The sequence below is a fragment of the Thamnophis elegans genome, chromosome 7, assembly GCF_009769535.1.
Source record: "Thamnophis elegans isolate rThaEle1 chromosome 7, rThaEle1.pri, whole genome shotgun sequence".
Classification (NCBI taxonomy): domain Eukaryota; kingdom Metazoa; phylum Chordata; class Lepidosauria; order Squamata; family Colubridae; genus Thamnophis; species Thamnophis elegans.
In genome coordinates this window covers 2235338-2254408 of record NC_045547.1, presented here as the reverse complement: position 1 = coordinate 2254408, position 19071 = coordinate 2235338, and the positions used below count along the sequence as shown (strand labels likewise).

Below are 19071 nucleotides of genomic sequence, written 5' to 3'. Positions count from 1 at the left end.
ATCCGGAGTTCTTGGCGAGTAAGGCTGGAGAAGCGGGTGGGTGGGTGGGTGTTTTTTCGGCCTGCTCCTCCTCCTCCGTGGTGTTCTCCGTGGGACCATAAATAAGAGAGGAAATGAGAACGGGAGGGAGGGGAGGGCCGGAGAGAGGGGGGTGGTGGTAAGGACGGTGTTTTAAATTAGTGCGCCGGCCTGCGGGACGTTTTTCATTTCAAGCGTTCGATGAGTCCCTGCGTCAGTCCCAGGTGCAAAAGCTGCGATCGGCTGAGCTTGGCCAGGTGAGGGAAAAAGGCCAGCACCTTCTCCCAACAGAGTTCCAGCAGGCTGGGCACCACCAGCCACATCTTGAAGAGGGAGCCAGTCCGTCTGTTCCGGTGAATGTCCACCACGCCTCCGTGGACGTACATGCAGCCGGCCTGCGGAGGAGGAGGAGAAGAAGAAGAAGGGGGGGGGGAACCACTTTTAGAATTGTGTCTTTTTTTCTTTTCCAGTAAATGTGTTTTTATTTTTTCCATTTTCATTTTCGTAGTCACATATATACTGTGCATAACCGGGGCCATATAACATTAAACAATAAACACAGCCATTCCTCTTGTCAACAATACCCCCCAAAATAGAAACCCAATGTACCTCTTCGACCCTCCATACACCCTTTCTTTCGCCCCCCCTCCAACTTTCCCTCTTCCCTCCATCATTCCCCTCTACCCTACTTCCCCTCCCCCTCTACCACTCCTCTCTCCCAGTACACTCCCTCCCTTCTCTAGAATTGTGTCTTGAAAAGCTTCTCAGCCCCTCCTTACCTGACCTCTTCTGGCAGCCCCCCAAAAAGAGAATGCAGGAGGAGAGAGTTGGAAGGGACCTTGGAGGTCTTCCAGTCCAACCCCCCCCCCCCTAGGCAGGAAACCTCCAGTAATGAAGCACCCACAACTTCTGGTGGCCAGCTGTTCCACTGGTTAATTGTCCTCACTGTCAGGAAATTTCTCTTCAGTTCTAGGTTGCTTCTCTCCTTGATTAGTTTCCACCCATTGCTTCTTGTTCTGCCCTCAGGTGCCCTGGAGAATAGTTTGACTCCCTCTTCTTTGGGACAACCCCTGAGATATTGGAAGACTGCTATCATGTCTCCCCTAGTCCTTCTTTTCATTAAATTAGAAATATTCAGTCCCTGCAACCATTCCTCATATGTTTTAGTCTCCAGTCCCCTAATCCTCTTTGTTGCTCTTCTCTGCACTCTTTCCAGAGTCTCCACATCTATCTATCTATCATCTATCTATCTATCTATCTATCTATCTATCTATCTATCTATCTATCTATCTATCTATCTATCTATCTTCTATATCTATCTATCATTATCTTAATATCTATCATCCATCCTCTATCCCTATCATTTCTTTCTACTCATCCATCCATCTACATATCTACCTATTCATCTACCTATTCATCTATATCTATCCATCCATCCATCCATCCATCCATCCATCCATCCATCCATCCATCATCTATTATCTATCTAGATATCCATCCATCCATCCATCTACTTATTTGGCATCCTGCAGTTTGATTAGCTGCCCTGGAATGGAGGCTGTGACTGTGTAAAGCATCATTTCCGAATCTGGACCCTTTTTAAGATGTATGAACTTCAATTCCCAGAATTCCCCGGCCAGCCATGAATTCTGGGAATTCTCAAAGTTGCCAAGGTTGGAAAACACTGGCCTACAAGGTGTGAAGAAACAGGCTGTGGTCCAAGCCTGAAGTTCATGGATGGCCTGAAAGGTTGACAGTTACAACTGCCCGACTCATCAGAGTGGGGAGGGAGGGAAGGTTACAGGTCCTCTCTCTTAAGGAGGCCCATCTGGTGGGATCGAGAAGGTGGGCCTTCTCCGTAGTAGCCCCCTCCCTGTGGAACACCATCCCTGCAGAGATAAGATCAGCTCCCAATTTAATAGTTTTCCTGTCGTGGCTTGTCGGCTACCGGCCCCTTAAGCAGCCAAATCGGAAGAGGTGTGGGAGAGGGTCACCATCAAGGCAGCCTGAGAGCTGAGAGAGAGGGAGAGGGAGGGAGAGAGAGAGAGGCGGAGCCTGGACCACCCATCAGCCTTCAGATAGAGGGTCAAAAGCCCCCACGTCTGGAGGTGGCTGATGAGGAAGAGGAGGAACAGCTGGGCCCAGTGCCTGATGCACAGAAGGCAGAGGAGAGGAGAGCAGTGGAAATCTATGGGCCGGTCCTTGGGACAGAAGAGCCAGCGCTGCTGGAGAAGCCCCACCTGAGCTCTGGGGATCAAAGGCAGGGGGCAGAGATGAATTTATAGGGCAGACAACTATTCATCTTCTGGACGCACGGACTTGTTAGCCTGCGGTGAGAGAGAAGCGTTTTGCCAGCGCTCCTAATAAAGGAATATTTGGAGGGTTTGCCGTATTTGGGGAGCTGGGTCAGAACATTTCCAAAATGCCCTGAAGATCCGGGATGGCCAGCGGGGCTGGAGACCTCAGGGTGATAGGGAGCCCATCATGAGGTCAGTTTGACTGCTGCCACCAGGTGGAGGGGGGAGGGGGTGCAACCTCTTACCGGAGTCACAGCAGCACAGTGGAAGTAAACGGGCTCGGGCATCACCGCAGGGAGCTTCACCCACTGAAACGTCTGCAGGCTCAGTTTCCAGATATCGCCTAAAATCACCTCTCCGTTGTATCCGCCGCAGACAAAGACATCTGAGAGGAGAGAGGAATTTTTTTTGTCCCCCAATCAATGTATCAATCGTGGAATGAGAAATGCGTTTCTGAAATGGTTTCTTTCATCGGTAATTTCCCAATGTTTCCCCAATGCTTGCGAGTTAAATGCCTCAGTCAGCATGAATTTTCGTCCTGCCTAAGGCATGAAAGCCGGGTGGGGTGACTGTGGACTAACCACCAGGAGACGGTGAGTTCTAGTTCTGCTTGAAGAATGAAAGTGGCCCTGTGACTCTAGGTCAATCACCAGGAGACAGTGAGTTCTAGTTCTGCCTCCGGCATGCAGGAGACTGGGAGTTCTAGTCTCACTCTAAGCATGAAAAATGGCTGGGTGATTCTGGGCCAGTCACCAGGAGATGATAAGTTCTAGTCCTGTGCCTCAGGCATGCAAGCTGTCTGGGTGACTCTGGGCCAATCACCAGGAGGCAGAGAGTTCTAGTTCCACCTTAGGCATAAAAGCTGGCTGGGTGACTCTGGACCAATCACCAGGAGACGGTGAGTTCCAGTCCTGCCTTGGCCCTGAAAGTCAACTGGGGTGACTTTGGACTAATCACTAGGAAATGGTGAGTTCTAGTCCCACCTTAGGCATGAAAGCCAGCTGGGTGACCTTGGGCCAATCACCGGGAGACTGTGAATTCTAGTCCCAACTCAGGCACCAGGTTGGCTGGGTAACTTTCCTCACAGGGTTGTTTTGGTGGGGAAAAGAGGAGGACGGATTATTAAATATATTTGCCGCCTTGAGTTATTTATAAAAAAATATATAATAAAAATGGGACAAATAAATAATAATAATAAAATACGCAATTCCCCCACCCCAGACAGGAAATTCTGTTGTTGTACGCGTTCCAAAGTTAAGCTATTGCTTACCATTTTTTATTTGTACACAGCTGTGACATCTTCGGGCCGCGGGGTAATCTGTGGGTCAAAGGCCTGAATGTGAGTTATTTAGTCCGTAAGATGCTTCTTTGATTTAACTTTTAAGACTTGTGGACTTCAACTCCCAGAATTCCCCAGCCAGCCATGAATGAATGAATGGCTGGCTGGGGAATTCAGCACATGAATGGCTGGCTGGGGAATTATGGGAATTGAAGTCCATGGGTCTTAATGTTGCCAACGTTGGGCATCTCTGCTCTCAAACATCAGCTACTTTCACTGTCTTTAGAAGTGGGAAAGTGGAGTGCCATGACAGAAAATGTCCCATTTCTTTAAAACATGATTTTTGAAAAGCCTTCTAGACGTCTGGGAAACGTAGCTGATGCAGACAGCAAGAGAGCAAAAATTGGGATACAGAGCAATGAAATATATGCAGAAATTACTCTGAATTAATCGCTAACTTAAATAAAGTCTATTTATGCGGCGGATATTATTTTGGAAAGAGGGATCAGATTCTAAGAATCAAATTTATTAAGAGAACAAAGCAACTGAAATAATTCACTTTAAATTCTGAATTAATAATGGGGGGGGGGGGAAATCTGACACGTCAAATTCTCAACAAGAGGCTAAAATCTACATTCTTAATAAAGCGTTTTATAAAACATTCTATAGCGTTATGAAACATTCTTTTATTTTTTAAAAATATTTTATAACACAATAGAGAACCAGAAGCTCAAAAGTTTGTTGTGCATCCAGCTATTTTGTCTAAGTCATTTTCACAATTAAGATAAATAAATATATGAGCAGTTTCAATTTTTGATGCAAAAATAGAAGAGAATATTTATGGCCTCAGGGATTGAACTGTGGGGCTCTTGGTGCTCTCTGAGCTTGGTGGCTTTCTTGCAGATGTCTCATGACCCAACTAGGTAACATCATCAGTGGTAGAAGGGAGTAAAGTTTGCAAAAAGCAGGTGGTGGTGGTGGTGGAGGAGGAGGAGGAGGAGAGGAGTACTGTGGAGTCCCTGCTGCTTTCTTGAGCTTGGTTATTTACTTGCAGATGTCTCATGACCCAACTAGGTAATATCATCAATGGTAGAAGGGAGTAAGGTTTGCAAAAAGGAGGAGGAGGAGGAGGAGGAGGAGGAGGAGGACGACGACGACGACTGTGGAGTCCCTGCTGCTTTCTTGAGCTTGGTTATTTACTTGCAGATGTCTCATGACCCAACTAGGTAATATCATCAGTGATAGAAGGGAGTAAAGTTTGCAAAAAGGAGGTGGTGGTGGTGGTGGTGGTGGAGGAGGAGGAGGAGGAGGACGACGACGACGACGAGACAACGACTGTGGAGTCCCTGCTGCTTTCTTGAGCTTGGTTATTTACTTTCAGATGTCTCATGACCCAACTAGGTAATATCATCAGTGGTAGAAGGGAGTAAGGTTTGCAAAAAGGAGGAGGAGGAGGAGGACGACGACGACGACTGTGGAGTCCTTGGTGCTCTCTGAGCTTGGTTATTTCCTTACAGATGTCTCATGACCCAACTAGGTAACATCTTCAGTGCTAGGAGTGATGGTGTTTGCTCTCTGTTTATGTAGCCACCTGTATACAGAAACCAAGCCTCGCTCCCTTCTAGCATTGAAGACGTTACCTACTTGGGTCATGAAACGCCTGCAAGGAAACCAGCCAAGCTCAGAGAGCACCCAGCGCCTCACAGAGACACAAAGACTTTGGAAAACGTTAGAAAGACTCGAACGGTTGTGAACGAGGCCTCTGTGGCCGGATTTACAAGTCATTGAAAAGAGACCCTCATCCTCCCTCTGGGCTTCGTCCCTCCCTCCCTCCCAAGCCCCACAGATGGAGAGACCCCCTACCTTTCTTCTTATGGGGCTTGGTGGCGATTTCTTCCCAAGTGTTGGTTTCCAGATTGTAGGCGTGAATCTTAGGCAAGAGGGAAAAGACAATTCAGCTACCATTTTCATATAAAAGCCAAGGCGGCCAGGAGGAAGCCAAGGGGGGTGAAGGACCAGCTGCCTCTTCTCTGGCGGAGGTCAAAGGCTGCAGGGTCCAATACGGGCGGAACGGGACAACTGGCCACAGCCAATTTGCCCTGGGACAACCGGCCACAGCCAATTTGCCCTGGGACAACCTTAACAGTTCTATTCGGCTGCTTGAAATGCGAGCGGTGCGGTGGCCTAGAGGTGGCGCTATCGCCTCAGAATCAGGAGGCTTGTGAGTGGGTAGAGGCAGATATTTCTCTCTCTGGGCGCAATGAGGATCTAACTGATGGGGGGAGAACTCCGCTTTGGCGACAGGGAAAGGCATCCGGCCAGTAAAACACTGCTAGCTCCAGTTACTTGCCCCCAACTGCACCCCGATGCAAGGGATTTTACAGGGTTATTAAACGACAAACTTCATTATTTAAAATAAGTAAAACATTTTAATTTTTGCCCTTCCCATCTCATCCTGTCCCCCCCCCCCTCCTTCCTCACCCTCTCTTTCACGATTCTATGCCTCCATTTCTTTGATACGTATTAGTGCAACTCTCCTCCTCCAGCGAGTTGGCTGTGGCTAAGTGTCACAGACCCCAATCTGGGTGGGTCACCGGGACCAGAGGTTTTGTCTTCCCAGCTTTTGGGCTTGTGCTGGGGGCCATCTTCAGGGAACTTCTGCCTAGTGGAATGTGGGTCCTTCTTGTGTGTTTATATAGTGCCTGTTGCGTGCGGCTTTTTAAGACGTCGCTTGGGGGTGCTGCGTTGACGGCCGGTTTTGGAGGTGTTGGCGGTCATTCGCTTGCGCTGCCCAGCTCCCACAGTCAAAGAAAGGGGGTCTCAGGTGCTTGGACACCTGTTTTTCCTCAACCACCAAGCTTGTATCTTTTTCCCCTAACCAACTGCCAATCACCTCCACTAGACCGATTAGATCCCACAGATTAGGCCTCCTCCGAATTCCATCCGCCGGCCAGTGCCGACTGGCGACTACCCGGAGGAGAGCCTTCTCTGTGGCTGCTCCGACCCTCTGGAACGAGCTCCCCGTGGAGATTCGAACCCTCACCACCCTCCAGGCCTTCCGCAAAGCCCTTAAAACCTGGCTGTTCCGACAGGCCTGGGGCTAAAGAGCTGTTGCCCCCCCCCCTCGAATGGTATGGTTGTTGTGTGCTTTTAAATTGTGTATTGTTTTGTTCGTCTTTTTTATCCCTTATCTGTATCCCCTTCCCTGACTTGGATTGTGAGCCGCCCTGGGTCCCCTCCGGGGAAAAGGGCGGCATATAAATGCAATAAATTCAATTCAATTCAATTCAAACCCTCTTTCGGATACCCTCTCCTCACAGTTGTTCCTTTAATGACCGTCCAAAGTTACGGCAGCACTGCAAAAAACATGACTTAGGAGCATTTTTCACACTTTAGCAGCGTCCCCGTGGTAGGCAATCAAAACCAAACCCTTGGCAGCTGACTTTAAGTTTTAGTAATATTTGTATGCCGCCCAATCCCATGGGACTCCGGGCAGCTAACAATACAGTAAAACAAAAAAGAAGAAGAGGAAAGAAAAAAATAGATTTAAAAAAAAAACACATCACGCACTCCATTCTAAGTGGGGCTGGACCGTATTTTGGGGGGTCAACAGCCCCAGGCCTGCTGGAACAGCCAGGTTTTAATGGCTTTACGGAAGGCCGGGAGAGTGGGGAGGGTCCGGATCTCTGCGGGAAGATCGTTCCACAGGGCCGGGGCCGCTACAGAGAAGGCTCTCCCCTGAGTAGTCGCCAACCGGCATTGTCCGGTCGATAGTACCCTAAGGAGGCCCAATCTGTGCGATCTTATAGGTCGTTGGGAGGTGTGTGACAGGAGGCGGTTCCGTAGGTATCCAGGTCCCAAGCCAGACTTGTATTTATGGTGCTCGTGGTGGTTTTGGGGGGGGGGGGGGTATAGAAACACAAACAAACAAACAAATATCAATAAAAGGCCTTTGAGCAGGTCACCTTGTCCAAGGAGTAGGCCGTCCAAGAGGTACCGCCTCCCAAGATGTAAATTCTCTGCCCGTCGTGCGCGATTTCGTGCCTGTACCTGAAAAGACAGGGCTGGAGGTCATATTTAAAATTCCACCCTATTGAACTGTTTAATGTTAAATAGATCTAATAAAGGAGAACGTGTCTTAGCTCAGGGTTGAGCGCCTTAACACTCCTCGCTCGCTCGTGCTTCGTTGCCATGCAGGGACAGTCTACCACGAACTCTGGGGAAGGTGTATGGGAAGAGGGGAATGACTGGGAGGGGGAAGTGAAAGTAACTTCTGCATCTCCCCGAGATGCTGCCTCAAGGTCGGCCAGGTGGGAGAGGAAAGGAGCTGCATACCAACCTACGTTCGAAGTCTCCGTTCTAAAAGCGCCTTGCTTGGACCTGATTGGCCACTGTGAAGGGGTGTCAGCGATGGGAGGCAGTTAAGGGAGGAGGTGGCGCAGTGGTTAAATGCAGCACTGCAGGCCACTTCAGCTGACTCTTATCTGCAGTTCAGAGGTTCAAATCTCACCGGCTCAGGGTTGACTCAGCCTTCCATCCTTCCGAGGTGGGTGAAATGAGGACCCAGACTGGGGGGGCGATATGCTGACTCTGTAAACCGCTTAGAGAGGGCTGAAAGCCCTATGAAGCGGTATATAAGTCTAACTGCTATTGCTATTAGGTTGAGCTTAGGGATTTTGCTGTGCGATGCTTACGTTACTCCAGGACACTCGATTTCTAATAAAATTGTGCCTTTCTCAACAAATGGAGCCGAGGATCATTTCTATTTGGAGGTTTAAGCGCTGGCCAGGTCTGACACGGGGGGGTCCTTGGCGTTGTCATCAAATAGATCTATGTTAATCAAATCAGTCGATCCTAAAGGGAATCAACCCTTAGTGCGCTTTGGAAGGGCAGATACTGAAACTGGAGCTCAAATACTTTAGGCCCCCAAATGAGAAGAGAGGACTTGATGGAGAAGTCCTCTCATGTTGGGGAAAGATGGAAAGCGGAAGGAGAAGGGGGTGGCAGAGGTGGGTAAGATAGCATCATCCATGCAAATAACATGAATTTGGGGAAATTCCAGGAGATAGTGGAGGACGAGGGGCCTGGTGTGCCGTGGTCCATGGGATTGCAAAGAATCAGACACAACTAAGCAATAGCTCTTAAGATTTATATACCGCTTCCTCTCTAAGCAGTTTGAGTCAGCCTCTTGTCCCCAACCATCTGGGTCCTCATTTTACTGACCATGGAAGGATGAGTCAACCGTGAGCTGGTCAGGATTGAACTGCTGGCAGTCGGCAGTTAGCCTGCAATACTACATTCTAACCACTTGGCCTTCCTTCCTTCCTTCCCTCCCTCCCTCCCTTTCTTCCCAAGCAATAGACTTGTATACCGCTTCACAGAGCTTTTACAGCCCTCTCTAAACGGTTTACAGTCACATATTGCCCCTAACAATCTGGACCTTCATTTTCAGGATGGAAGGCCGTCACCCTTGAGCAGGATATTTATTCATTTATTTATTAGACTTATATACCGCTTCATAGGGCTTTCAGCCCTCTCTAAGCGGTTTACAGAGTCAGCATATCACCCCCCCAGTCTGGGTCCTCATTTCACCCACCTCGGAAGGATGGAAGGCTGAGTCAACCTTGAGCCGGTGAGATTTGAACTGCTGAACTGCAGATCACAGTCAGCTAAAGTGGCCTGCAGTACTGCACCCTAACCACTGCGCCACCTCGGCTCTTTAATAGAATCAAACTCCTGGCAATGGGCAGAGTCAGCCTGTACCACAGGTAGTCCTCAACTTACAACCGTTTGTTTAGGGACCGTTCAAAGTTACAACGGCCCTGAAAAAAGACCGTAACTTGTGACAAGCAAAGTCCATGAGGAAGCCAGAATCACTTAACAACCGTATTACTGACCGAACAACTGCAGCGATTCACTTTCGATCTGTGACAAGAACGGTTGTGAAACGGGGCCGAACCCACTTAGCAAATGTTTCTCTTTTAGCAATAGAAATTTGGGGGTTCCGTTGTGGTCTTAAGCTGAGGACTACCTGTACCGTGTTCTAACCATTGGCAGCATCCTGGCTCTGGCTTAGTAACTGAACAACAGGATCCTTGTTTTTATGGCAATGTAAACTACAGAGGGTCCCTGGATAGTGAGATTGCAGACGGAAAAAGCCCATAAACAAAATGGAGAAATGCAGGATGATGCTGGTGGTTTTGTTGGAAATATATCATTTGTTTTAGCAGTGAATGGTGAGGTGCTTTTAAAAAGACGAGCCGCCCTCTTCTTTCTCCCAGGGGGCAGTCTAAGCATGAAGGAGCCCCCAGACCGTGGATTTGGGCCCCACTGACCTTTCCTCCGGCATATCACAGTGCAGGCTGTTTGGCTTGAGCTGCGTCCATTCCCTGGTGTTGAGGTCCAGTTTATGCAAATCTGTGCTGTAGATGTAGCCAGTCGTTCCTCCAAAGACGTACAAGGAGCCGTTAATGATGGCCATGGCCTGACAGGGAGAAAGGGAAAGGGGGTGTGGAAATAGGCCGTGTTTTATGTCGGCTCCCTCGGGGGAAACCTGGTTCAAAGAGAGTTAGTTCTCTGTGAGAGGGACTTTGGGAGTCCTGGTGAACGATCCCTTAAACAGGAGCCAGCCCAAAAAAAGATGATGCGATCCTTGGTTGTATAAACAGAGGTCCAGAATCAAAATCACGGGAACGCTTAGTACCGCTTTAAAAAGCCTTAGGAAGGCCACACCTGGAATGGGGCATCCGATTTTGGTCACCACCTTACAAAAAAGGTGTTGAGCCTTTGGGAAAAGTGCAGAGAAGAGCAACTAAATGTGTGGTCCCAGGTTCGGGATAATGCCAGGGTTCCAAATCGCATCCAAAATTAAATCAGAGTCCGAGGCAAAGGATTCCTCAGAGTTCCAATTTAATAAGAGAGCCACGTTGGCCCATCTGGGAAAACCCGAATCTGAAAGCTTCCCGGTTTTCCCCACCCAGTTGAAAGTTCAAGATCTTGCTCCCACACCCACAAGTCCAATCTTCCACTGCCATGAAGACAGATTCCTCCCATCCAGTTCCGGCCAGGTGCAGAGACAATGATGACCTTGAGTTTCTAAGCGGAATGTTGTTATGGCTACATATCACCCAACTCGGTATAATCCTCCCTCCCGTTTCCCCGCAACAGAAAGTAGACAGTGGAAAGTGTGGCAGGCCCGAAGTCCGGAAGAAAAGATGGCTTGCAGGCATGACACTAAGACGATTAAAGGCCTAAAGACAAAAACGGTTTGCAGGATTTGAGTTTGGCCAGTCTAGAGAAAAGAAGGACTACGGGGGACATGAGAGCAGCATTCCAATACTTGGGGGGCTGCCTCAAAAAAGAGGGGGGTCAACTTATTTTCTAAAAGCCCCAGAAGGCAGGACAAGAAGCAACAGATGGAAACTAATCAAGGCAGTGATGATTAAAATCAAAGTTAAAAATTAATGAAAAGCCAGAGGGGTGAAGAGGCCTTTTGGGGTGTTAACCAGTGGAAGGGGGATAAATAAGACAATACAAAATTTAAAATACAACAACATTCACAATTAAAGTGGGGCTGGATACTTCAACAGCCCCAGGCCTGCCAGAACAGCCAGGACTTAGTAGCTTTACGGAAGACCGGGAGGGTAGTAAGGGTCCGGATCTCAGCGGGGAGGTCGTTCCAGAGGGCCGGAGCTGCAACAGAGAAGGCCCTCCAGCCGGCATTGGCTGGCAGATGGAATCCGGAGGAGACCTAACCTGTGCGATCTAATTGGTCTGAGAGAGGTAATCGGCAGGAGGCGGTCTCTCAGGTACCCAGGTCCGATGCCATGCAGGGCTTTAAAAGTAACGACTAGCACCTTGAAGCGGATTCGGAGACCAATGGGCAGCTCGCGGAGGATAGGTGTGACGTGGGTGTACCTAGGTGCACCCACAATCGCTCGCGCGGCTGCATTCTGGACTAACTGAAGTCTTCGAACGCTCTTCAAGGGCAGCCCCATGTAGAGCGCGTTACAGCAATACTGTAAGGGGGGGGGGATCAGCCTCTCGTCTGGGAAGAATGTCCCACAGCATGAAGACTAATCACGGAGAGAAGCAGAATGGAATTAAGGAGAAACTTCCAAACCGTGAGGACAATTAGCCAGTGGAACAAAAGTTGTGGGCGCTCCAACCCCTGGAGGTTTTTACGAAGAGACTGGACAGTCACTTGTGTGAGGTTCCCAAAAGATGCCCTGACTAATTTACGAGCCTCGAGACAAAGTTCAAAAAATAAATAAATCCAGTCATTTATTAGGAGCAATATTTTGCCATTGCCTGCCACGGAGCCAGATCCGATTTCTGTTTAATGCTGGCTGAACTTTAGCCCTGGGTCTCCCCTCCCCTCAGTCTGTGTCGTAAATCACATCCACCAATGGAGTGCTGCAGCAGGTTGTAAAATTTCGGGCCTGCTGTAGAAATCTGAGATCCGACCCTGGTCGAAGGTATGCGTGGAATTCTCCCTCCCTTCTCTTTCAATGCCAACTTGATAATGGACATGGAAATATTTACAAGTTGACAACTTGCCTCAAACTGCGTAGGGTCTCCTGCTTGAGCAGGGGGTTGGACTAGAAGACCTCCAAGGTGCCCTCCAGCTTTATTCTGATTGCTTGAAAATGTTTGGGCTGAACTGTGGCCGTACGCGGAGGATTAACGGTACAATTTTTTAAAGTCTAACTTTGTTAAGGTTATTATTTATGATTTTAGTGTCTCCCTGGATGGTCAGATGGGCGCATAGAAAGGGAGGCTCAGCGGATTTCGCAAGGGAGCCTGTGGCTGCCTTTTACCTGTCCGTAGATGCGGTTCGGCTTCTTCCCTCGGCAGTTGAAGAGCGCCCACCGCTTGTACCTTACGTTGCAGACGTGAACGTCGTTGCCGTTGCTCTCCCCAAAGGGGATCCCGGTGCCGCCAAAGACCAAGAGGTTATTGCCGTGCAGCACGACTGCGGAAAGACAACCCGGAAGGGGGGCTTTGGTGAACAGGAGAAGCAGGAAGGGAAAACGACCCAGCTGCAAATGCGCTAAGTTTCAAATGGCAGGTTTCCTCCCCGGCTTACAACCACAACCGGGCCAAACCTTTCCGTTGCTAAGCGAAACAGATGCGAAGTGAAGTTTTGCCCCGCTTTACGACCCTTCTTGCCACAGTTTTTAAGTGAACCACTGCACTGGTTAAGTGAAGAAGATGGCTATTAAGGGAATCTGGCTTCCCCGTCGACTTAGCTTGTTGTCAGAAAGTCGCAAAAATGACCCCGCGGATGCTGCAACCGTCAGATGTCTGAGTCAGTTGTCAAGCACCCTGAGGATGCTACAATGGTCATAAATGTGAAAACTGGTCATAGGTTGCTTATTTCAGTGGGGCTGTAACTTTGACCGGTCACTATACGATCTGTGGTCAGTCAAGGGCTACATCGTAATCGTGCATAGAGAAATTGCAACCGTAAGCCTCACATAACGGTTTCATTCTCCATCTTATTCTAATATAGTTTTTGCATCGTGAAACGTGCTGGGTGTTATGTTTAATTTAACTTATTTAATTTAGGCCCCAGCCGTCACCAAATTGTGGACTCTGGGCAGTGTACAATAAAGCCAAACACAATCAGAAAACACAACATTTAGAAAGGGTAAGAAAAGGAACACAAGAATGAAACAAGCAAGAATACCGGACTGATTTCATTCTTGAGTTTCCTAACCTTTTAAAATAATTGTATGACCGTATTTTTCAGAGTATAACACAAACCTTTTCTCCCCCCTAAAAGAGCGTGGAAATGTTGGTGTGTCTTATACATCAAATATAGCCATTTTTGGCCTCCCGATGCCTCGTATCCCATTTTTGTGAAAAATGGACAAAAAACGGGCTGTTTTTCACCAAAATGGGGGTGCTTTTGCCTCCCCCTCCGGCAGCACTCTGCACGCTTCAGCAGGTCTGGGGGAAGGGAAAAACACCTGTTTTGGTGAAAAATAAGCAAAAAACGGGCCGTTTTCACCAAAACAGGAGTGTTTTTGCCTTCCCCTACCCCCCCATAAGCACTCTGCAGGCTTCAGCAGGGCTGGGGGAAGGGAAAAATGCCCACCTTTTGGTGAAAAATGGGGGAATTTTTGCCTTCCACGAACCCTGCTGAAGCCTGCAGAGTGTTCCTGGGGGCCAGGGAAGACAAAAACTTTTTTTTTCTTACTTACCTCTTTAAAATCTTGGTGCATCTTATACACTTATAGTGCAAAAAATACAGTACGTTGTGTTTTCCTTTTGTGTTTGGTTTTATTCCTAACCTTTCTAAATAATTTTGAGTTCAGTTTTGGGCTAGTCATCCGTAATTCAACCACTCGCACTTACGCGACATGGATGCCAACTCGCGAGGCATGTAGCCCTCGGTGCCCATCTGATGCCAGGTGCCAGTAGCAAAGTTGTATCGCCAGAGTTCCCGGAAGAGAGGGTAATCTTCGTTCTCCGGCCCTCCAGATTCATCGTAATCGGGATTGTATCCTCCAAACACATACAGGTTGGCATTGTCTGCCACGCAGCGGTGGCCGCTTCTGGCTGGCGGCACTCGGAGGCCTAAAGCAGAATAAAGACCCGCTTGTCACTCAGAGAAGAGACAAAATCAACTGGGGCAAAACTGGGTGATGCAGGAAATGGAGCGCTAAGGCTGTGGGGCAAATACCACCATGGATAAAATCTCAGCATCCTCCAACGAAGTACCTGCGACAGCCAGTTTAGTATTAAGGTGCTGGCCTAGGAACCAGGAGACGGGGAGTTCTAGTCCCAGTTTAGGCATGAAAGCCAGATGGGCGGCTTTGGGCCACTATGAGATGTTGAGTTCTAGTGGGCCAATCACCACGAGAGGATGAGTTCTAGTCCTGCCTTAGGCATGAAAGCTAGCTGGATGACTATCTTGGACCATCACCAGGAGACGGTGAGTTCCAGTCCCGCCTTAGGCATGAAAGCCAGCTGGGTGACTTTGGACCAATCACCAGTTCCAGTCTTGCCTTAGACATGAAACCCAGAGGTGTAACTGTGGGCCGGCCATTCTCCCTCAGCCCAAGGCACCTCGGATGGCTGTTGCTCTGAGGAAAATAGGAGGAGGGAGGAGTATTAGGTGTTTGCTGCCTTATTTATAAAAATAATAATAAAAGCCAGGATATTAATCAATCAATAACATATGTAACGCTGCATCAGAAAGCATCTCTGGAGAATTTTCACTGATATGTAGCTAGGATAGCAAGGATAACAAGAGGAGGGGCACAAGGCTAGGAATACAGCGTGTGACCTGCTGCTGATGAATTATTTGGAACTTCTTCCTCAAAGTAGCATAAAGTTCTCCTTGTACCAAAAACAGAGCTGAACCTTCTAGTACTTAAGGTTTATTTAGGGCTGTGCGCAGCACTTCAACCACCCAAAAATGCACCAAAATAGAACTTCCCTCCAATTCAACACCTTGGAGGATCGAAGCTTTCTTCCAGAACTGCTGGAATTCCGGCTCCTCTAACATTTCATTCGACTTTTGGGAATTTAACCTATACAACTCCACTATTTATAACCTTTTCGGTGCCAAATGGGAAACCCGCTTCTGTTAAGGGTAACCCCATTTACCTGGGTCTGAACACGTGCAAAACACAATTTGTTTTGGAACAGAATCATAGACAGCTGGGTGACTTTGGGCTAGCTAGTCCTTCTCTCTCAGCCCAACCCACCTCCGAGGGTTGTTGTATTGGAGAAAATAAGGGGAGGGAGGAGTCTGAGGTATGTTTGCCACTCTGAGATGTTTAGGAGAATATAATAAAGGTGGGATAGAAACGACATAAACAAAAATTTTAAAAAAGGACCTGAACATTGCACGAGTCAAAAAGAGGGCTGAGAAAGTATCTACAGACCCCTCACATCCTGAACATAAATTGTTTCAACTCCTACCCTCAAAACGACGCTATAGGGCACTGCACACCAGAACAACTAGTCACAAGGACAGTTTCCCCCCAAACACCATCATTCTGCTAAACAACCACAACACTGTCAAATTATTTACTAAGACTGTATTACTATTATTCTTCTCTTCCTTCCTAGTATCTATCTCTTCCCACTTATGACTATAACCATGTTGCTTGTATCTTTATATTATTTGTTCCTAGTGTGACTTGATAGCTTATTAGCAACCTATGGCTATTACTAAGCGTTGTATCTTACAATTCTTTATCTTATGATTCTTTATGAATGTATTGTTTTATGTACACCGAGAGCTTATGCACCAAAGACAAATTCCTCGTGTCCAAACACACTTGGCCAATAAAGAATTCTATTCTATTTTCCTATTCTTTCCTATTGCATTGTATGGTAATGGTAATGGTTATGGTATTCTATTCTAAATAACGTACGCATAAATTATTTTTAAACTAGCTTAATACCAGTAACGTGCATTAGACGAAACACAATGTTTGAAATGACAAAAGTGTAACTGAAGGTCTTCTAGCCAAATCTCCAAAAACTTCTCTTCATTGCCTCCAACCTGACAGCACGCATGTTCTCATGGCACACCAGAGATGCCCATCGTGTCTCAGTACAAGCTTCCTGAGCAAACTGGAGGACACTGGGAAACTTCCTGTGGCCGTTTTCCAAATTCCTTGCAGCCAACACTGACCAAAACTGCGGGAAAAGAAAAGCGTGGCTTCCTATCGCCTTCACACGGTTAGTAAATCGCAGAAGATGTTTAAAAAAAAAGCATAATCTTAAGTGGAGGTCAGGTCTCTGTGATTGTCAGGAAGCTCCACACGGTTTCCCTGCTCTCAGTAGGGAAGTGAGGCCCCATTGCTTTCTTTCAGGCCTGCTCTCAAGGTCTATCCTTATCTCTACACTCTGGGATTTACTTAGAAAAGACGATGAGTAGCTCAGGGTTGAGCCGTGGAGTACTTGGTGGTTTGTGAGCTTGGTTGTTTTCTTGCAGATGTTTCATGACCCAGCTAGGTGACATTATTAGGGTCCGGAAGTTGGGTGGAGGGAGGAAGAAGGGAAAGAAGGAAGGACTGTGGGGTCCTTGGTGCTCTCTGAGCTGTGTTGCTTTCTTGCAGACATTTCATGACCCAGCTAGGGAACATCATCAGTGTCAGATGGGAGTGGGGTTGAGGAGGAGGAGGAGGAGGACTGTGGGGGTCCTTGGAGCTCTCTGAGCTTGCTTGTGTTCCTGCAGACCTTTCATGACCCGTGGAGATAACCTCATCAATGTTAGAAGGGAGGGTGGGTTTTACTTTCTGTTGATGTACAAGTGGCTTGTTTGGTGGGAGTGATCTTGTGGGTTCCTTGATTAGGAAGCCCCCTGATTGCTTACTGTTTGCCTGTGTGCGTTGGTAGCTCCTCGATTGGGGTATAAACAGAGAGCTAACCTCACTCTCTCCTAGCACTGATGATGTTACCTAGCTGGGTCATGAAACATCTGCAAGGAAAAAACAACAACTTCACAGGGCATCAAAGACTCCATCATCATCATCCTTCTCCTGTGCAAACCCAACACCTTTCCAGCCATTATGTTGTTACCTAGCTGGATCAGGAAATGTCTGCAAGAAAACCACCAAGCACAGAGAGGCACCAGGGACCCCACAGTCCTCCTCCTCTCTGCACTCCCCCCTCTCTTCTAGCACGGATGAGGTTGCCTAGTTGGGTCATGAAATGTCTGCAACAAAACCACAAGGTCACAGAGCAGCAAGTTGTAATTGTTCTTCTTCCTCTCCGTCTCTGCACACACACACCCTCCCTTCTAGTAGGAAGATGAAATGTCTGCAAGGAAACCACCAAGCTCAGAGAGCATCAAGGACCCTGCAGTCCTCCTCCTCCTCTTCAAAATTGCCTCCCTTTTAGCACTGATAATGTTATCTAGTCTGCTAATGAAATGTCTGCAAGGAAACCACTGAGCTCAGAGAACACTAAGGACTCTGTAGTCCTCCTCCTCCTCCTGAGCACTGATACTATCTAGTTGGATTATGAAACATCTGCAAGAAAACAACTAAGCTCAGAGAGCACCAAGGGCCCTCTTTCTCATTTTCTCTCTCCTTCCTTCCTTCCTTCCTCTGTTCCACCCTCCCTCCCCTTTATTCCTTCTCCTTTCTCTTCTTCCTCCTCTCCACAACCTCCCCTCCCTTCTGGCACTGATGATGTTCTCTAGTTGGGTCATGAAACGTCTGCAAGAAAACCATCAAGCTCAGAGACCACTAAGGGCCCCACAGTCCTCCCCTTTTTTCTTCTCTTCTCTTTTCCTCCCCTTCTCCTCCTCCATTCAACAAGCCACCCTCCTCCTTAAGAGCCGAGGTGGCGCAGTGGTTAGGGTCACTTAACAGGCCACTTCAGCTGACTGTTATCTGCAGTTCAGCGGTTCTAATCTCACCGGCTCAAGGTTGACTCAGCCTTCCATCCTTCCGAGGTGGGTGAAATGAGGACCCGGATTGTTGTTGGGGGCAATATGCTGACTCTGTAAAGCGCTTAGAGAGGGCTGAAAGCCCTATGAAGCGGTATATAAGTCTAACTGCTATTGCTGCTATTCCTAGCACTGATGATGTTACCTAGTTGGGTCATGAAACGTCTGCAAGAAAACCATCAAGCTCAGAGACCACTAAGGGCCCCACAGTCCTCCCCTTTTTTCTTCTCTTCCTTTTCCACCCCTTCTCCAGTCAACAAGCCACCCTCCTTCCTAGCACTGATGATGTTCCCTAGTTGGGTCATGAAACGCCTGCAACCCCCCCTCCAAATCTCAGAGCCCACCAAGGATTCCCCCCCCCCAAGGATTTCCTGGTGGTCCCCCATCCAGACCCCAACCCTAGAAAGGCCTGGCCGCCACTCCCCCTTCCTGAGAACCATCACACTTGCAGTCCCAACTCTTTAACCCCCCCCCCAAACCTTTAAAGCTGCCCTGTCTCCCTGCCCCTCCTCAAGGGGGCGTCCTTCCCAGATAAAGTGCCCCTGGCCAAGGAAGCTCCACTCCCCGCCCATGTTTTCCTCCTCCAGGACGCCTGAGCAGCCTTCACGGGGCCCCGCGGGAGGACAGAGGCCAAAGGAGAGCCGGATATTCCCACTGGCCGGGAAGGACTCTAGGCCGGTCACGCCCAGCCCGGCTTACCTCGCAGGGGTGTTGTGCGAGGCCTAGGAAGAAAAGAGGCCGAGGGAGCCACGAAGGGCCTTCCCGTGACCTGGGGCCTCCCTTTGACTCACCGACGCGTCCGGGGCCGGGCGGGAGGCGGACGAAGCGGTTGAGGAGCCCCCCGGACGGGGCCTGAGCGGCCGGCCCGTCGCCGCTGCCTCCTCCGCGCTGCCCGTTGCCGTCCCAGCCTTCTCCGTCGGCGGCAGACATGCTCCCCGCCGCCCCGGGCCTGGGCCTGGGCTCGCCCCGCGTCCCCTTAACGGCCGACCGGCGGAGCCCACCTCAGCCGCCTCAAGGCACCGCGACCAGCGGCGTTTCACCCTCACGGGCCAATC

General features: G+C 48.8%; 1 protein-coding gene across 1 annotated transcript; it reads right to left on the bottom strand.

The window, feature by feature from the left end:
• Positions 1-19071, bottom strand: KLHDC10 (kelch domain containing 10). Its single transcript, XM_032222162.1, has 9 exons — positions 18808-19071; positions 13957-14178; positions 12414-12568; positions 9930-10078; positions 7560-7644; positions 5458-5524; positions 3586-3633; positions 2561-2700; positions 1-413 (listed from the first exon to the last, which is right to left on the bottom strand). The coding sequence occupies exons 1-9, from the start codon at positions 18944-18946 to the stop codon at positions 204-206; spliced, it is 1215 nt and encodes a 404-aa protein (XP_032078053.1). The 5' UTR covers positions 18947-19071; the 3' UTR covers positions 1-203.

Coding starts and splice junctions, on each gene's coding strand:
- KLHDC10 (XM_032222162.1), bottom strand. CDS start 18,946: ATGTCTGCCGCCGACGGAGAAGGCTGGGACGGCAACGGGCAGCGCGGA. Junction 14,179..18,807: donor GCCCGGCCCCGGACGCGTCG/GTGAGTCAAAGG, acceptor ATTCTGCTTTAG/GCCTCCGAGTGCCGCCAGCC. Junction 2,701..3,585: donor CTGTGTACAAATAAAAAATG/GTAAGCAATAGC, acceptor CTCTCCTCTCAG/ATGTCTTTGTCTGCGGCGGA.